The 18,336-nt window shown below is 51.9% G+C and overlaps 1 protein-coding gene across 3 annotated transcripts in view; it reads right to left on the bottom strand.

Moving 5' to 3' along the window:
• Positions 1-17,236, bottom strand: part of FNDC1 (fibronectin type III domain containing 1) — a 74,333-nt gene extending 57,097 nt beyond the window's left edge. For all 3 annotated transcript variants that reach the window (XM_053914298.1, XM_024552106.3, XM_053914299.1), the window contains exon 1: positions 16,961-17,236. In XM_053914298.1, the coding sequence (XP_053770273.1) occupies positions 16,961-17,069 (109 nt within the window). In that variant the 5' untranslated portion in view covers positions 17,070-17,236. The remainder of the gene's footprint in view (positions 1-16,960) is intronic.
• Between the last annotated feature and the right edge of the window lie 1,100 nt (positions 17,237-18,336).

Below are 18,336 nucleotides of genomic sequence, written 5' to 3'. Positions count from 1 at the left end.
CAAATCTCCCTTAGAAAAGGGCGGCCCTGGACACAGGCTGCAGGTGACACCCGCAAACCCCCAACTCCCTCGCGTTTCCCACCACACATTTGCGATCCAATTGGTACCCAACAGCCTGGGCCTGAACCCATTTACCCCCATCACTGACATCTGAAAAGAAGAATGTCGGACAAATACTGGCAATGCTTCGCATCTACCCTTGGACACGACACAGAGCGATTTCTAACTCAAGTGAGAACCCATATTCCAGTGGTCGCATCGGCCCAGCGTAAGGAGAGACGTGCAAAACCTTCAAGGAGCTGCAGCAAGGTGGACAAAGGAAAGTAGGGCAAGGAGCACACGCGGTCGCGTTGCCAAAACCTGATGACCGTCAGTTCACTCTGCTTGCCCGTCAGACCTCCACGCGTGTCCACGCATGAGTGTGTGTGTTCTCCTCTTGTCAGTGACCAAGTACCATCAAGCAGTGTCTCAACACAATAGGTGCCTGCACCAGCATTTGTACGTTATTAAAAAGGAGTCAGATGGTGTCAAAGTACCCTGTTTAAAGGTAAGTGGATAGGATAGGAAAGTGGATAGGAAAAGGGGGCTTACTGAGGGTCTCCCACCTGCCACCCACTCCTGGGAGCGCCTAAACTTACACTGCAGGGTGTGCAGAACACAGGCACCCAGGAGGTGCGGCTGACTCCCTCCACACCAGGGCGGGGAAAGCGGGCCCAGAGTGGGGAGGTTAGCGGAACTGCCCGGAGCCACACAGCTGCACTGGACGGGAGCCCAAGGCCAAGGCTGCTTTGTCAGCTCTAAAGCCCGGTCTTCTCGCAGCTCACGGGCCTGCAGATTCTGTCCCTGCTCATAAAGGACTGATGACTACGTTCACCGAAAATTAATTAATCCAGGAAGCCACCACTACACTAAAACAAACTGTGAAACCTCCACCATTGCGCTAACTGTTCCTCTACCACCCACCCCACCTTCCTGTGCCACTTGCATCTGGGCGGGGGGGTGGGGGACATTCCTGCCCCCACCCACAGTCCCATCCCCTGTGCTGGGTGTCCTAGCCGCCCTGCTCTCGGAAAGAAACGGACTAAGTGACAAATATGCTCTCCAGCGAGACCTACGTTCTGACCACAAAACCTTACACAGAGGAATGACTTTCCAATAGTGGCATTTCAGGCCTTACAGAGTTACTGAAGGAAGGTTGATTTTGAGCACAAAGGCCTTCGGGGGACCCCGAAACCACACTTTCAATGCAACCTTAGGGTCAATCTCCTTGTAAGATCAGTTCTGAATTTCAGGTTCTCTAAAGGCCTTTGGCCCATACACCCCACTTCCCGCCCTACCCCCAGCACACACAGACTGGGCCAGCAACTCGGGTAGGAGATACTTTCATTCCCTGGATTCCCGTTGACTTGGATAGTTAAGGTTGATGTCACGTTTGGGGAATGCCATCCATGCCTCGCTCTGGAAGAACTGGACGAGGAGAGGAAGGCCGGGTAAAAGGCACTATTGTCTGCTGTCCAGCCCCACCTGAACCCCTCCTCCCCCCGCCCAGTGCCTGGACTCTGAGTAAATTCATCCAACCAGCATCCATCTAAGGAGCAACCGACCCAGGCAGGCAGAGGCCAGTGTGCATGAACTTGGACTAGAAAGCTCCTCCTTGGTGTTGATCGCATTGCGTAGGTCTCACGACTTTGCGCCTTTGGCATGCAGCGAAGGCGCAAGGAATATGGAGTCAGCTGCAGAGTCCACAGGCTGCACTCTGGGATCTCTGCTGCAGGATCCACATTCTGGAAGCCGATGATGAACTATGGTTCCTCGTTGAGGTTTGCGTGTCCTTACAAACACTACAGACCAGCCCCTCTGCTAGGTAAATGAAGCCCATGACCTTCTGTAAGAGTGTCCAGCACTCTCATCCAGTGAAGATGGTACTGGGCACTTTCTTCCAAGCTCTCCATCCCATGAACTGCCCCTCTAAGGAGAAGAAGGATAAACCCAAGGTCAACACAACAGGCATTAGGTGGCCTAAGGCAGGGAACATTGGGAGGTTCCTCATAGGGTGCATGCTGGGGCAGGGCCACAACAGGCTTCGTTTTCACCTCCACAGGATGCAAACGAGGCAATGAGCTGCAGCTGCAGCCTATGGGATGGTGGGTGAAGTAGAAAGAATTCCCTGTCTGTGTCCTGCCCACCTCTCCCCAGTCAAGGCTGCCTTTGAATGGAAGTAGATGCCAAGGTGTGCCAGACGGAAGAAGGGAACCAACGAGTCTGCTATACTCACGCCATTTCATACCACAACAAAGTCATTTTTGCACTTCATACCAGTGACCTTTACCCAGATTCAAAAATATGTTGCCAGATACCGAGTGGTAAAATGATATTCTGGTGACCTTTCAGATGCCTGGCAGCTGCCAGGCTAGACAGCTCCGTGCCATTGGTCCCATGAGACCTCTACTGGTCTGTCCTGGAATGGGACATTGGGGCACAGTCAGCTCCTAGAGTTTTCACCTGGACCTAGCCCCAAACTCCAGGTCTTACCCAAGCAGGCCAGTTTGGTTCCAGGGACAAAGTATGGGTCTGTGTCTACTCAGGTTTGGAAACCAAGATGCCAATGGTGCTGTAATGTCTGTCTTTGGAGGGTCTTCAGCTTCTGCTGAGTGGCCTCAAGGGATTCTCCAGGGCTGGCAATTACCCTCAGAAGCCTGAGTCCAGAGCTAGGGCCCCAGGCCAGCCTGGCTGACCACTATCTTCACAGCCAATTCATTGCGGTAGACAGGGGCACAGTACCTCACCTGCCCCTCCCTCGTCTTCCCATTCTGGCATCTCTCTTGGCACCTTTTGCAACCACATACCCGGTACTCACTTAAAATGCTAACGGATTCAAGAAAAATATGTTAGGAGGATTTAGACTAATGAGGTCAACCAACAGTCTCCAACCAAAACACCTCCAAGAACCAGGTATTGCCCGATGCCTCGGGCATGACCATCAACCTGACGTCAACATGCAACTTCCCTTCAGAGTGAGGGTCAGGACCCCCTGCCCTGCCTTCTGGAGCCCCTTCATCCCAGTACTAATCACTGACCCGCCATGGACCCTCCTGGAGTTGTAGGTGGGGATTTCCCTCCCCATCCCCAGTTTCCAAAAGGCTCTGAGATGAGGAAGACTCAATCTTTAGCCAACTCCAAAGCCAAGTTGGCCTCTAGTCTGAGTTGATCTCCAGGTCTTTGCTGGTCTGTCCGACTCCAATTCCAAACGTTGCCCTGCCCACCCCATCCTCAGTAGCCCCCCAGAGTCTCAGCAAGGCGGTGAAACCGCAGCACAGAGATAGCCTGATATTATCATTTCAGCCACACAAAAGTGGCCCGATGTCAATAGAAGTCTCTCCCCTTACAAAATTCCCAGGGAAAATTGAAGTCTGAGAGCAAGGACTTCTTGGCTTTATGGCTTAATTTCAATTTAAAGAAATTAAAGTCCAGGTTTTTTCCCCTTAAACTGATTCTGTTTCGCCTCAGCCAGAGTAGATTCACTGATGTGCCCAGGTGGGCTCATCAAGAGGCTGCACTTGCTGATGTGTCTCAGCAAGTACAGCCTCTGCCACGTGCCGTTCGTTGGAAGTGGTGTAGACCCTTCAGGACTCCCCGAACTACAAAGAATGGAATCTAGTCTCCCACTCGCCTCAGCTCCTACGGCCCCAAGATGCTAGAATCTCTACCAGGCAGCAAACCGGAAATGAGCTGTGTACAGACACACCATCGTTTTGTCTACCCGGTGAGCCCTGGTTCGAGGCTTTCCCAGGGCCAGCACAACCCCTGAACTTCCCCACACACAGCTCCACATGCCCAGGAGCTCTGGGATTTAGATTGCCGTATTTTGCCGTGTATAATGCACTCCCATACATTTTTTGCCCAAACCTCCAGGAAAAAAAATATTTTGTTTTTATTTTTTAATTCAATCTTTATTTATTCATAGTTAGAAACAAAACCGATTATCCTACTCCAGGGTATTATTATTTTGCATACGTTTATTCTTACTGCTTTCTAGAGTTATACTTTTAATGCATAAGCATAAATGAAAGAATTAAAAACATTTATATAGATACAGAATTAGTACTACCCGTGTATAATGCACATCCTTGCTTTTCCCTCAAAAATTTAGGCAGAAAGGCGTGCATTATACACGGCAAAATACGGTAGTTCAATTTGGGTTTTTGCCACTTGCTTGCAGTCAGCCCCCAGATGGGCAAAGAGACTATTAATCAAGATCTTCTATGCAAGTCAAAAATAACTCTTTGAAGCAACCAATACATTTGGTCACAAAAGGCTGCCACTGCAGACACACCCAAAGACATTGGGCGCACACCCGCCGGGGATGGCTGCCACTCTGAGCTAAGTGCCCAAGCCGCCCAGCCTGGCAGCGTGAGGAGAGGACAGCCCTGGAAAAGGAGAAAACCCCCAGAGGAACGGTAAGGGCTTTTGAAATAAGCTAGACCCTGAAAACCCCAAAAATGCAAAAATTATTTCTTAAGTATACTGAGGATTGCTCTTTAATGCAACAAACGCTCGTGTTTATGTAAGTCTGTCTGCTCCATCTTTGTTTGAAACTCAAGTTTTACTTTCCACTGGAAACCGCCAAATACTTCCCAGACCCCGAAATGAAGAAAACACAGCTCTCAGTGAAATGATGAATCTTCCACCAAAAATCCAACCCATAAGCCAGAAACGGTTAGTGTGCACTAAAACTGTAGTATTGCTTGGGGACAGGAATCGGCGTGAGACGCAACTTTGAGACTATGATTCCCAGGAAAGGTGGGGAAATTCAGATATTGTCCCTGAGACACCAGACAGCACGGGAATATTCCAAAATGCAGAAACATCCAGACAGTTGGCAACAAGTGGGCAAAACACGGAAAGGATGGAGTTTTAAATAATTTTTCAAATGGATGCTGGGATCATATGTGCCAAGTAATTATGATCCTTCCATCAAAAAAAAAAAAAAAGAAAACAGAGAAAGTAAGTAGAGGTTGTTTTGCAACCTTGTGAAATAAAAGTTCTACTAGTGCAATTCCCAGATGGTGGACTGCCTTTCCCACGTGGAGGGAAGGCTGGACTGAGCAGACACAGGCTCAGTGTCTAAGTGATGGGCTGGCTCCTCTTCTGACCATTCCCAGGACGCGTGGGCTCGGTCACACAGTTGCACACACTTGGCATGGTTCTCTAGGGATAACAGTACAAAAAATGAAGCCAAAATCCAGGTCTTTGGAGTCTTTAAACTTAAAAAGCACTCCAGGAGCTGAAAGAGCTTTGCAAACAGAACCTGCGACCCCACCACGGGAAGGCCACACAGTTACTGTCCTCCCATCAGAGAGGAGCAGCCAGCCAAGCAGACGGCCGGTCCCGCAGAAGACCTGAGGCAGCCAGGCTCTCCAGACTTTACCCCCGGGGGGCACAGTCCCCAAAACGCAATTTCCCCACATCACGGGGACTGGCTGGATTCTGCCCCCATGCCCAAAGTGTCCTGTACTAGTTACCCAGTGAGGATATAAGCCAGTAGAGTAAGAAACTAGAAGATTCCAAATGCCCCACACTGCTCTTTGTGCCTGGGTACCAGTCACTCACTCACTGCCCTCAGTGTTTCTTAATAAACAGAGGTGCCAGCTGGGCCTCTGGGCTCAGTGTGTCCTCCTGCTCACTTCTGCACTGGCCTCGGCCAAACCTGAGTTCCCCTGGTTACCCCCGACCCCTCAGGCATTTTCCAGTATTTTGATAACAACAAAGCATCACTTACTCACACTCAAAGGCCAAATCAGCATGCATGCATGCCTATGGGCTTATAAGGGCACTCAGTGGTCACTAAATGCAATTGTGAATCACGTTTTTTCTCCATCAGCCCAGAGAAGCCAGCCGGCAACGCCATCCCAATCTCAAAGTCTTTTAAGTACAGTTTGTCTGGATCCATTTCTAGTCTCTCCGGCAGTCAGCACCGCCGCTACCCTCCTCCCTCTCTGGGCAAGCATTCTCCACCCGCTGAGAGTTTCAGGGGCCACGTGCCAGGGAAAGAGGGGCTCCTCCCACCTGGCTTCAGGAAACGGCTCCCTGGGCCCCACCAACACCGTGCTGCTCACAGCTGGTGGCACCACGGTCACCAGGCTCTCCTGCTGGCAGGTGGGAATTTCCCAAGGAGAAAGCCCGATGCTGCCTGCGCAGTGCTCCCTCTGCCTTGTCCCCTTGTCCTCAGGAACTGGCCCCCAACTTCCCACCCAAGGCACCCCCAACCCAGCCACCATCCCGTGATGCTCTCCCGTTACCTGAAGGGTTCATGGCTGCTCACGGACAAAGCTTGCCTATAATGTTCTAGAGTCTAGGTTGTTTGTTTGTTTGTATTTTAGGGAAGCAGATGAATCAAGAGAAAGGCCAAATATTTGTTAATATAGTTTACTTCACATGGTTCCCTTTCATTATCCTCTTTCTTCCCTCCTGCCACCTCCTAACGTGGGAAAAATCTACAAAGCAGAAAAACACAAAAACGGACAATAAAATGAAGGAGCAAGGAATTCTGTTTCAAATTAGCAAGTGGCGAAACTAAAATCAAATCCTCAGGTCCAAAGATTACTCTGAAAATGAATCTGCCTTCTTCCTCAAGATGTTTCCTGAGACAATTAAAGTTAAGTTTTTATGAGTCCCATTCCAGTCCAGGTTTCCCAACTAATCTGTAACCGTTTAGAAGCTCGCATTGAATTCAGACACTGGCGGGGGCGGGCTGGGGGCGAGGGGAAGACACTGCAGGTTGGGTACCCCCAAGCCACTCCCCGCTGCTGCTTCCTCCCTTGCCTTCTTCCACAGCGGGAGCTGGGGTGCTGATATCCTTGACCCTCAGCCTCCCCGGCAGCCAGGGGTGGTGGCCACATGACCAATTCCTGCCAATGGCACCAATGTGGAAGTTCCTGCTGTTGCCCCTGCCAGGAAAGCACTTCACAAAGGGGTCAGGATCTGCTGTCCTGTGCTGTTGGTCTTTTCTATCTTCTCTGTTTCCCCCTCTGGGATGTCAGCACGACACCTAGAGATGCAGCAGCCCGTCTCAGACCAGGAAGTGACAAGCCTGAGAATGACAGCCTGGCCTTGGATGGAGGAGTGGAAAATGGAAAGGCCCTGGGTCCCTGGGTCTCTGCTCCCAGGTTTACTGGTGAGATAAGCAATTCCCTTCCAGATTTAGCCACTGTTGTTCAGATACTGCGTTCTCGGCAGCTCAGTCCGTCGCGACCCGGTGTCATCATTTCCCGTCCCTAAGTGGGAGCTGCTTTGTTTTAACTTTAATTTCTTCCCGTGTGTTCTTTCTAAGCGATCTACCCTGGGGGGGCTTAATTTTGACAGTGTCAGAGCTTTCTTTGTCGTAAGCCGTGGACTTAAGTCAGCACATCTGTCCAGACAAGGATGCCGCCAGGAATGAGAGTGAATTTCCCCAGCAGAGCTGGCTGAATTCGATCATTAGGATTTAAGGTTTTAAGGCTGTTGGCCATTTTGTTCAGGAACCAATATAAGCAAAAGCTACCGTTCCAGAGAAAAAAACAAGAATGTTTCCCATCTAGGCCATGGGCTTCCCAGAGTGGTTTAGGGAAATGAACTTGGAGGAACTCCATAGATACAGTTATTTATAACAACACTAAGGAAACAAGGGACCCTGAAGAGAAAATGCCCATGATGCAAAGGGGACGCAGGACTCGTGCCTGCTGTTGACCAGCATCAGAGACCCTACAAGGGCCCTGCACTTTCCAGGTTTTTGTGGGACCTTTTGCACATTCTTCAAATTCAATTCACAACTGAGAAATAGCTTCTTAAGGGCGCATTGTTTTCTGGTCCAGCTTGAACTCAGCCTACTTATAAACTGCTTGACATGCCTGCCACAAAACTCCCTACAAAATTCATTCCTTTGCCCAAAATGTGAAAGTCATTGTCTAACTATGTTAAACACTTGGGCATTACTGTCACTAAAACCACCACCCGTCTTACTCAGAAAGCTCCCAGAAAAACACCCTTAGGAGGCAGGCCAAGCGAGTGTCGTGGCACGGTAGGTATGAAACAGTGTAAATGAAAGAGACATGACCGGAAGCCAGCCACCCAGTGACAGCTCAGAGTCCTAACAAATACCGCCTTTTTAAATATTTCAGGTAATCACTTCAAGGTTTATGAATGGGCACAGGAAAATACTCTTTTAATGAAGAGGAAAAATGCACAACACACCTAATGTAGCGAAGAGTTTGTTTTGCAGCAGGGCCATTTGTAATAAAAAAAAAAGAGAGAGAGAGAAGTAAAGGAGAAGACTGGACATCTGTTGTAATCTGCTAAATGCCAGCCACTTAATTTACTTCTACGACAGGTATTATTGAGTACCTACTACATGTCAGCTTCTGAGCCAGGCGCTGGGGATCCAGAGGTGATTGAAAGGGGTTCCTCGTTATCGTAAATGTTAGCCATTGAATCCCCAACCCTGAGTACTCTGCCTGGTGTTCTAGAAGTGGGGACTCTGCATTTTAGAGACTTTGGTGACTTGCCTCGAAGGTAAACACCTATGGGTGTGTTACCCAGGTGCGTGACGCAGAGTTACTAATACAAGCCAGTTAAGCACAGACACAGCGGGGAGGCAATGGCAGTCGATCTCCTGAGGGAAGCAGTCTGTTGGCACAGGCCAAGAAGAGGGAGGGTCTCAGCACTATCGGCTGAGCGCTACAACAGGAGACATTATCAGGGACCAGTTGGGGAGGGGAGCAGGAAGGGAAGTCCTCCTCCAGCTCGGCTGACCCAAAAGCATGGCCCTGGCGGGGTTCTAGGAGGAGCATTGCTCTCCTCAGCTTGAACTCGAAGTGGACACTTACTCAAGTCCTCTCTGTGACCCTGGCCCAGCCTGCCCCCCCACCCCCAGAATGCTCCGACTTGCTCCCTGTCATGAACATTCATTACACTCTCAGAGCATCAGCGGGCTCCGTGGACTCACCCCAGAGACCCCAAGTCAAAGCCCTCATGTTCTGTGAGAGACACACATCTATCTGCTCAGACAACAGCCTGCATCCCACCTCCCAGACCCTTTCCTCCCAGACGTTGGAGTCCCAGTGGACTCGCCACAGACGCAGCTGTGACAGAAGGTCAGTTCGGGTCTCAGGGAAGTCGAAGCTTAGCTTAGGAAAGCTTAGCTTTCCCTGCCCCTCCTTTCTCTTTTCTTTCGCTGTGGTTTGCTTGGACTCTGAGAGTCAGTAAGCACAAGAAGATGCTTTAATTCTCCAATCAATCAGAAAATAATAGAAGGAAATTGTTGGGTGGGGCGGGAAATGATCTTTAAAACCAAGTAGGGCCAGGACATCTGTTATAGCAGAAAAGAACGTGGCAGCTTCCCACAACGTAAGAATGTTCAAGAGAGCAGATGTTCGGTGGGAGGACAAGGCTGCCTCATCTCATCACAGAGAAGTCTCAACAAAAAAATAAAATCTGCCCTGGCTGGTGTGGCTCAGTGGATTGAGCTCTGGCCTGCGAACCCAAGGGTCACAGGTTCAATTCCCAGTTAGGGCACTCGCCTGGGTTGTGGGCCAGGTCCCCAGTAGGGGGCACATGAGAGGCAACGACACATTGATATTTCTCTCCTTCTCTTTCTTCCTCCCTTCCCCTCTGCCAAAATATAAATAAATGAAACCTTTAAAAAAAATAAATAAAATCTACATAAAAGAAAGAAGTTTTACTGAAAAGGAAAAAAAAAGTGGATTGAATCAACATCCAAGTGTGCCCTGCAGGCAAAGTCCTCAGACAAATTGTGTGAATTCTCTTGCTGATCTTATACTTCTCTGTGCGTCCGTGTGAAAATGTCTGAACTCAGCCCTGGAACTGTCCAGGAGAAGTTAATGACAACAGAAGTACCAGAGGATCCTATGTCACTACACTTACCACGGTCAAGGCCATTATTTATCACCATACTGGTCCCAGCTTCTCTATTATTAAGTGTTTGTGGCCTGTTTCTCAGAGCCTAGCAGAGTCACTTGCCCACAGAAGCTCTGAGTTAATTACTTAATTACTTCCTTTATGAATGAAGGCTCTAGCCACGCTTGAGCTACGAATTAAGCCCACTGAATGTGCGTAGGACTTTGGCACTCTGGGGTGACAGTTCAGCACACACAATACACCCAGTGACTCACGTCCTCCCACGTCTCAGTTGTGGCCCAGTGTTGGACGCCATGTGAATTCTTTCACCTACTCAAGAGGAATTGTGTCGATCAGCATACCGTATCTTGTGGGTTGCATTGTGTCCACCCCCAAAAGACATGCTGCCCGGGACCTGGGAGTGGGGTTTGGAAGAAGGATTTTTGAAGGTGTAACCAAGTTGAGATAACATCATGCTTGATTGGGGTTGGTCTTAATCCAGTATGACCAGGACCCATAAAGAAGACTCAAGGAGAACACCACCTGACCACGCAGATGGATCGGAGTGGCGCGTCCAAAACCGAGGAACAGGCAGGATTGCCGGCAGCCACCAGAAGCTGAGAAGAGACAGGGGAGGCTTCTTCTCCAGAGCCTTCAGAGACCATATGAGCTGGCCATACAGATTTCAGATTTCCAACCTCCAGAATTATGAGAGAACACACATCTGCCGTGTCAAACCACCCAGTTTGCAGTCCTTGGTTATGGCGGCCCCAGGACACCAGTGCCCTGCGTAAACATAATTCTTCACCCCTGCTGCAGACTGGACCTCTGGCTTGAGCCAGTGCCCTTCACAACTCACATGCTGACCCCACCGAGTGAGGGTGACAGGGATGCAGAGGGCTGTCCCACACTCGTCACCCCCACATAGCCTGCTGGTGTCATGTCCACCTACATAGATATATTGAGTGCCCATCATATAAAATGAATACCAAAGAAGGCGTGTCCAGTCATCCTTCAGAGGTTTACTAGGCAGGTACTGTTTGCTGGTATTAAAACTCGTGAGAACGAGGCAGCGCTGCCCTTACAAAAACCATGCCACCAGGTGGCTTCCCCTATGTCACCCCAGAGGACCTGCCTGTCATCACCAGAAGCCTCACAGAATGCAGCTCACAGGAACCTGCTTGCCCCGCTTGCCACGCCTCACCTGGAGGAGGTCGCTTCTCCAGTCCTCCTAGGAGGCCATACTGGACCCTTCGGGGTCTCTGGCCTCTTCACCCTGCAGGGCCCTGGGGTTCTGGCCACAGGCGACTGCCCGGGGGATTTCCTCTCTAGGACAGCTTGGTGTCATCTCAGATTAGGAGCCATGGATACAGCCCTGGTCACGTCGACTACATGCTGACTAGTCCAGGTGCACAGGGCACTCACCGCCCACCCTTCCTCCAAGAGCAGCACAGCTCGGCCCCGTCTGGTCTGCAGGCTCTGATCAGTCATCTGTTCGGGACCGAATGGCTTCTGAGCCCTGCACTGAGTCAGTTTTTAGCTGACCTTCAAGATGGACCGTCACTATCGAGACTAAAAATCTACATAAATTATATCCACTGATTTTCTCTTTAATCCAAGTGGCCTACCCCTGGGAGTTGCAGTGACTCCTAAAGCCACTTGCACAGAGATCTTCCCCTTAGAAACCACACTGAATTCTGTCCACAGGCCCCAAAGCCTTTCACGGAACCTCAGTGCTCTCGAACCCTGAAGTCTGCCAATCTGCCCACGTGTGAGCGTGACACCCAGCACGCTGGAACCCATTCCAAAATGGGACTTCGCTAGAACATAGGAGCCATCTCAGACAGGACTGAAGGTAAAGACACTCAGCTTGGTCTGTATTGTAATGAAGAAGCCCCTGGCCCCAAATAAGTGAGCAGATATAAAAGAACCCCCAAGCGCAGTGAATGGAGGCGTCATCTGCCCCCACCCCACCTGACTGCAGCGCCGCCCTCCCCCCTGCTGTGCCCGCGACCTTCCACTGGTGCTGTGGTGTTTGCTTTGCATTGTGGTCACACTCCAGGACCTTCCTGCGCTGGCTGCTGCTGCCCCCCAACCCCAAATGTCACCGCTACCCCACAGGGCCACTCTGCAGGAGCCACCTGGAACACACGTGTTTCCTCAAACACGTGCCTCGGCTTCTAGCTGTGGTGCCTTCACACATGCAGCTTCGTCTGTTCCTCCCCCTGAAATGTCCTTCCTTGCCTTCCGCTGTCAAAGTCCAGCTCAAGGATGGTTGTCCTGGACCTTCCAGTCTGATCCCCCCCCCCACCTGGGACTGTCCCAACATGGGCCACACTGTCTGTATCCCCTCCCCTACCCTCTGCCCCTGATTTAGATGGTCTGCTGTAAACAGCCTTGAATTCGGGGAGCCTTTTGGTTCAAATGCAAGGTTGACAGGCTCGAAGTTGGGAATTGTATGATGGGCTCAAACATTCACCAAGAACCGCTGTATGAAATGTTGAAGGGCTGATGTCACAAACTGCGCCCAGGGCCAGCTGTCCCGGGGCCCACTAAGCAAAGGGCACTTCCCCCAGCAAGGATCTTGCTTACATCCAAATACCAAATCTCCTTTATCATACAGAGTAGGGTTGACGGCCACTTCACCCGAAGTCAAGCCCTACTGGAGAGGAACACACTTCCAGGTGAGATACAGCCATGCTCAGCAGCCAGCAGCGATGGGAGGGGCATGTGGAGCGAGAAGGGCATCCCCAGCAAATCAGAGATGGCATTGCCCTGCACCCCACCCTAAAGAAGGAAAAGGAGGGAAAGACAGGCAACGCCCAAACCAACGGGAGCCAACAGGAGCCAGGAGCGTCTGCAGGCAGAGCGTGGGGTTTGGGTCCAGGACACTGGGGTCCAAATCCTGAGCTGCCACCTGTCAGATGACTGACAACGCCCCCACAGCCCCTCCGAACAGAGAACTCGACCAACTTCACAGGCTGCTGTGAAAATTCAGTGAATGACATGCAGGGAAATGGAGAGCTCTGTGGCACTTTAAACTGCTGGTTGTTATTAAAAAGAAATTAAAGCACACACCTGAGAGCTCATAAAAATAAAAATAGAATTAAGTGGTTGGTACTTTATAGACCATGATGACGTTATAATTTAATCATTTTCTGCCCACACAAGGGCCACAGTAGGGAAGTGAGGCAGCAACGTGAACAGCTCCCCAGGGATCACGTTGCATTTACAAACCTGCCTTAGAGTTTGCCTCACTCTCCCTGATACGAACAAAATCCATTGGGGGGAGGTAGTTAGACCGATTGATCAAAACTCACTCAAAACCGATAACCAGTGCTCAGGAGGCAGTTGCCCCCCTCTGGTGTCCCTTGTCCCTCCGTGGTCCCCCAGCTGCTGCAGCTTGGGCAGGACCTGCTACAGGGCTGCTGACCCAGCGTTAGGGTTAGGCTTCGGATTCTTTCTCACCAGCGGTCAGTTGAAAATTACTAACAAGTAGCAAAGTTGGGGGAGGAAGAAAAAAGACAAACGCTAAGGGAAAACCAAAGCAGATGAGTGAATGTCCTAATTCTCTTAGCTCCTGGGGGCCGCGGGCGTAGGCAACGCCGCCGGAAGGCCAGGAGCGCCCTCTAAGGGCCGCGGGGCGCAAGCGCCGTCGCCAGCCGAGGCCAGAGCGGAAAAAGAAGGAACTGGGAGAAAATCTGGGAGAAAAATCTGTCTTCCACATGACATCACCTAATACTCAGAGGCACAAAAATTCCATAGCCACAATTTCTAAATCTTAACCATCTGGTCCATACTGGAGAATTTTTCTTAATTAGATAGTAATAACACAATTCCCAAAAATTGAATTAAATTCATACTCTGTAAGATGAGGATAACCTCTAGAAGGAAGGAAAAGAGGACGTTTGCTCATATGTATAAGGGATACCTATTTCTAAATTCCCTAGCGTATGGCTACCAAACTGGTAAGAGAAATAATGAAACAATTTGCCTCCCCCCCACACACACAACCCCCCAGCTACCCAGTTCACCCCAAAGGGGCCCAAGGGTTCAGTTTCTGATCTATCCAAATGTAAACATTCTATAGATTAACAGGTGAAGACATAACTGTTCTTTTATCTCCTTGATTTTTACACCTTTTAACACTCACCTCTATATTTTCTAACTAAAGTAAAAGCTCCTGAAAAGCGGTTTAGCTGTAATTCGAGAAACCCCCAAATCCCATAAGGAACAGTGAAAAGAAGCCTGATCCCGGACCAGAAAGCGTGATGGGGCTTCCCCCTGAAATCCACCCTCGCCCTGCAGAATAATGAACCCCCGAGATGTGTATGTCCTAATCTCTGTGACCTGTGAATATGTGACCTCCGTGGCAAAAGGGGCTTTGCAGGCATGGTTAAATGAAGGGTCTGGAGACGGGGAGATTGCCCCGTGGGTCCAGTGTAATCACAAGGGTCCCCGTCCGTGAAAAGAGCAGACAGGAAGGTCGGAGTTGGAGAAGGTGGTAGGTGCACAGAGGTGGAGGATCGCTGATGGGGATCATGAGCAGAGGAACACGGGCCCCTCTAGAAGCAGGAAAGAGTGAGGCTGGATTCTCCCCTAGAGCCTGCAGAAGGAACACAGCCCAAATTGCAGCCCACTGAGCCCCATTTCGATCTTTGACCTCCCGAGCTATAAGATAATAAATCTGTTTGGTTCTAAGCCACTAAGCTTGTGGTAATTTGTTACAGCAGCTATGAGAAACTGAGACATACTAATAATGCTCTGGGACTGTCTGGTGTTATCTTTCCAGGGACATGAGTCGTCTCTGCAATTCTGTGGCGACCTCTCATGCCACAGTAATGAGCTGTACGCTCAGCTGATGGATCAAACCGTTCTTTCATCCAGGTGGGCTGCAATGCCCACAGCACAGGCCAAGAGCATGTTCACGCCCTGCGGTCAAAGAGAAGAGAAGTAGGAGGGAAACACAGCAGAGCTGGAGGCAAGCTGGGCCACAGGAAGTCCTGAAGGGCTGCTACACTGAAAGGAAGCTGCCCTTTCTCTTGGTCCAGCATTTTCAGAAAAATGTCTCCACCATGGGGGGGGGAGGCTCACTTGCTTATTTTGTTTCCTGTTTTAATTGACTAAGTTGAAGGGTTTATTTAGATCTTCACTGTGCCCTGCAAATCAGCTCTATTTTAAGGAAAATCCCTCTGAATGGTGATCTGCCACTGTTAATGTGGCTCTCCCTGATTTCCTTACAGGGATTCTGGCCCCAAGGGTTTGGGCGGCAGGGGAGGGCCTGACTCCAGCCGCTTGCTGGGCGTATGCAGGACTGCAGCCGGAGAGGGAGCCCCGGCCTGGCTGGCAGACCCAGAACACAGAGGGGAGGAGCCTTCTGGAGGAGCACGTGAAATAAATATGGGGTGGGGGCACTTTCTACAGGTTCCGTCTGTGTCTTCCTCCTACTATTTCATTTAAATGCAGTGAATATCCATTTCGAAATGGGCTGGTCCTCCTTTGTCCACTTCTAGTCCGGTCATCATTCCACCGCACACGCCGGGTCCACACACTAGAGAGAGAAGCGCCAGCGGGAGTTCCAGCGCCAGCATCTCGCGGCTCCGGAGCGCAGCAAGCCGGAGGAGGTGCCGCAGGCAACCCGGATTCAGACAGGCTCGCGGGGAACCCGACGCAGGTGGCAGGGGAAGCTAACAAGACTAAAGCGGCAATCATCACGAAGCCAGTCTGGCATGGGTTCCATTCCAGTCCGTCTTCTAAAACAAAAATGCTTTCAACATTCAGAAAATTTTAATTAAGAAAAAAACAAAAAACAAAAACAAACCAAAACAACATGGGTTGTAGGTGGGGAAGTCAAAAGGCTTTAAAATAGTTTTATTCTTGTTAAATACTGTACAAAGTGTTCAGTGACGGCTTTCCTAGAGATTGCTAACAGAGAGGAAAACAAAACCTACAACTGATACTGTCTTTTATGGGGGGAAAGTGGCATTTGGCATCCCAGCACTTGGTGTGTGCCTGAGGTGCCCACAAAGAGAATCACAAGGCGATGAGACCCCCGATTTCCCCTGTAGGGAGAGGGCAACAGAGACACAGAAAAATGGCCCTCATTGGAATCGCATCTGAATTTTTATAACCCAGCCGGGAGGGAACTGTACTGACAAAAATGTCGACTTCTTGGATTCCTGCAAACCGATGACATGAGTAAAAGCCACACAGTTCCAAGTGTGAAAATGCCTGCACAGGAAGTGGGAACAAGGGCCACCAAAGGCCTAGGGATTCAAAAAAGAGAAAAACCCACAAACTTGTCTGGTACAAGACATCTGACAACAGCGCGCTGGCATTTTCTGAAAAGTGTCACTCACATTTCAGTCCCCAAAGAAAACTTCCAGCCCCAGCCTTGGAGGGGAGGGTGAGCTTCTCCCCAAACGATTATCTCAATTCCCTCTCCCTCCGCTCCGGACGAATGTCATCTCGCAGCTCCCAAGTCCCCCCCGGGATGCGCGGCCCCCACAGGAGTGAGGCTTCCCTTGGACGCCACGGTACCAACCTTTCCCCCCCGACGCGCTTCTGGAGCAGCCCTGCCTGCCTGCCACCTACAGTCATCCCAGCCTCGGGGCAGGTGAACCGGCGGGAAGAAGGATGTCTCGGGGAAATTGTGGGGGAAGGAAAGCAGCACCCCACCCCGCCGCAGCGCCAAGAAGTCGCTTTTCTCCCCGACCCCACTGGTGCCGGAATCTCCCCGGGAAGTTAGACGGCTCGAGTCTCCCGACTCCCGGGCGTTCGCCGTCAAAGTTGGAACTGAGAGCACTGAGCTCCCCTGGCGCAGACGGCGTCCCTGCTCCCTCCTCCAGCGCGCGGGGCTCCGAGTGCCCAGACTCCGCGCCCTCAGCCGCCCCTCGGCGCCCTGACTCGCGAGCGATGAGGACGCACGGGTTAGTGACACGACACGCAGCCAGCACAGAGCGGGGCGGCGGTGCCCGGAGCGACAGACGGGGTGGGTGTGCATGGAGGTGGACAGAGAAGTGGTGAGGAGGCGCGGGGAGCCTGGCCGCCCAGATCGGGCTGCGCGTACCTGGAGCCCCCGCAGAGGAGACGACGGGCAGCAGCGCTGCCAGGAGCAGCAGCGCCGCCCAGGGCAGCAAGCGCGGCGCGCGCGGGGGCGCCCTGGCCTCGGGCGCCATCGGGACCCCGAGGTGCGCGGCGGGCTGGGCGGGGGGGCTGGGCGCAGGGCCTGAGTCGGGAGTGCTGAGGCGCCGCCGTCGGGTCCCTGCCGTCCGAGTAGGTGTGTGCGCCCTGCGCTCTGCCCGCCGCGCCCCGGCCGCGCGCCGATCTCACGCTGCCCGCTAACCAGCCGCCGAGCTCCGCACTGAAGCCGCCCACCACCGGCCGCGCCTTTTAGCCGCGCGCGGGCGCCCCCTGCCGGCAGCAGGGCTGTGGGGCGGTGGGGTGGCGGGGGTGGCTGGGACCGTGGCCCGGGATCGGGGTGCCGATCTCCCCGGAACCCCGCTTGGTGTTTCTGAAAATTCGGTGATTGACGTGCGGGGCCAAGTGGCTGGGAAAGTTCCTCCCATTGTCTAACCTCTCTCGTCTTCTGGCTCGGAAAATGACCCCAGGCGTCCAGTCGCTGCCAAGCCCACGAATGCCCCATGTCCCCTTAAATAAATATCTCTGGTTTCAACGTCAGGGACAGGGGCCAGGCCCCCTCACGTCCATCCGCACTTTGCGGTCTTTTTTCGGCTCACCCCCGCCGGCCTTCCCCACACCCCGTGCACCCAGGAGAGTGGTTTATGGTGCTTAGACGCTGCGGTTCCTGCTGTCTCATCGGTGGAGCGCACCAACTTAGGTTGAAAGGCAGCCATCCTTAACTAAGTACGCGAGGAGCCCCGGCCAAGGACTTGATCGGCCTTGCTTCCTCCAATCCCTACCATGCTAACACTGCCTAGAGTTTCCCTATTCCGGAATCCCACAAGTTAGCGGTCAGCTCCCGGCCTTGGAAGCCTCTGGCGCATCCACCTGGACTGGAGCGCCCCTGGAGGCGACCGGGACGCCTGCGCCAGGAGGGCCCGGGGGTGGGCGCCCAGTGCTCCTATCCGCCCAGCGTGTCTTCGCAAATTTACCCGGCTGAAGCTGACAACCTAAAAAACCTGAGCAGATTTGTATCATTTTGTAGAGAGGAAAAGGTCGTTAAATAAATCGTAGGCCGATGAAACGGAGAAGTGCAGCATCTCTTTTCTGAAACAAAACAACAGCATAGCCATGCCAATGAGCCCTGGTTGGCGCTGGTGCCTCCTGCCCGAGAGCATCCACAAAAGGCACGGCCCTGCAGCCTTCCTTTCCGGGAAACTCTCTCCTGGTCCCCAGTGAGGGCTCTCCTTCAATCATCTGGTAGGCTCAGTGAGCAGCCCTTGGGGTTTGCAAGCGTGTTAGTGTTTAAATACACACCATCTT

This window comes from Desmodus rotundus, chromosome 11 (assembly GCF_022682495.2).
Source record: "Desmodus rotundus isolate HL8 chromosome 11, HLdesRot8A.1, whole genome shotgun sequence".
Classification (NCBI taxonomy): Eukaryota; Metazoa; Chordata; class Mammalia; order Chiroptera; family Phyllostomidae; genus Desmodus; species Desmodus rotundus.
This window is presented reverse-complemented; position numbering and strand designations above follow the sequence as displayed.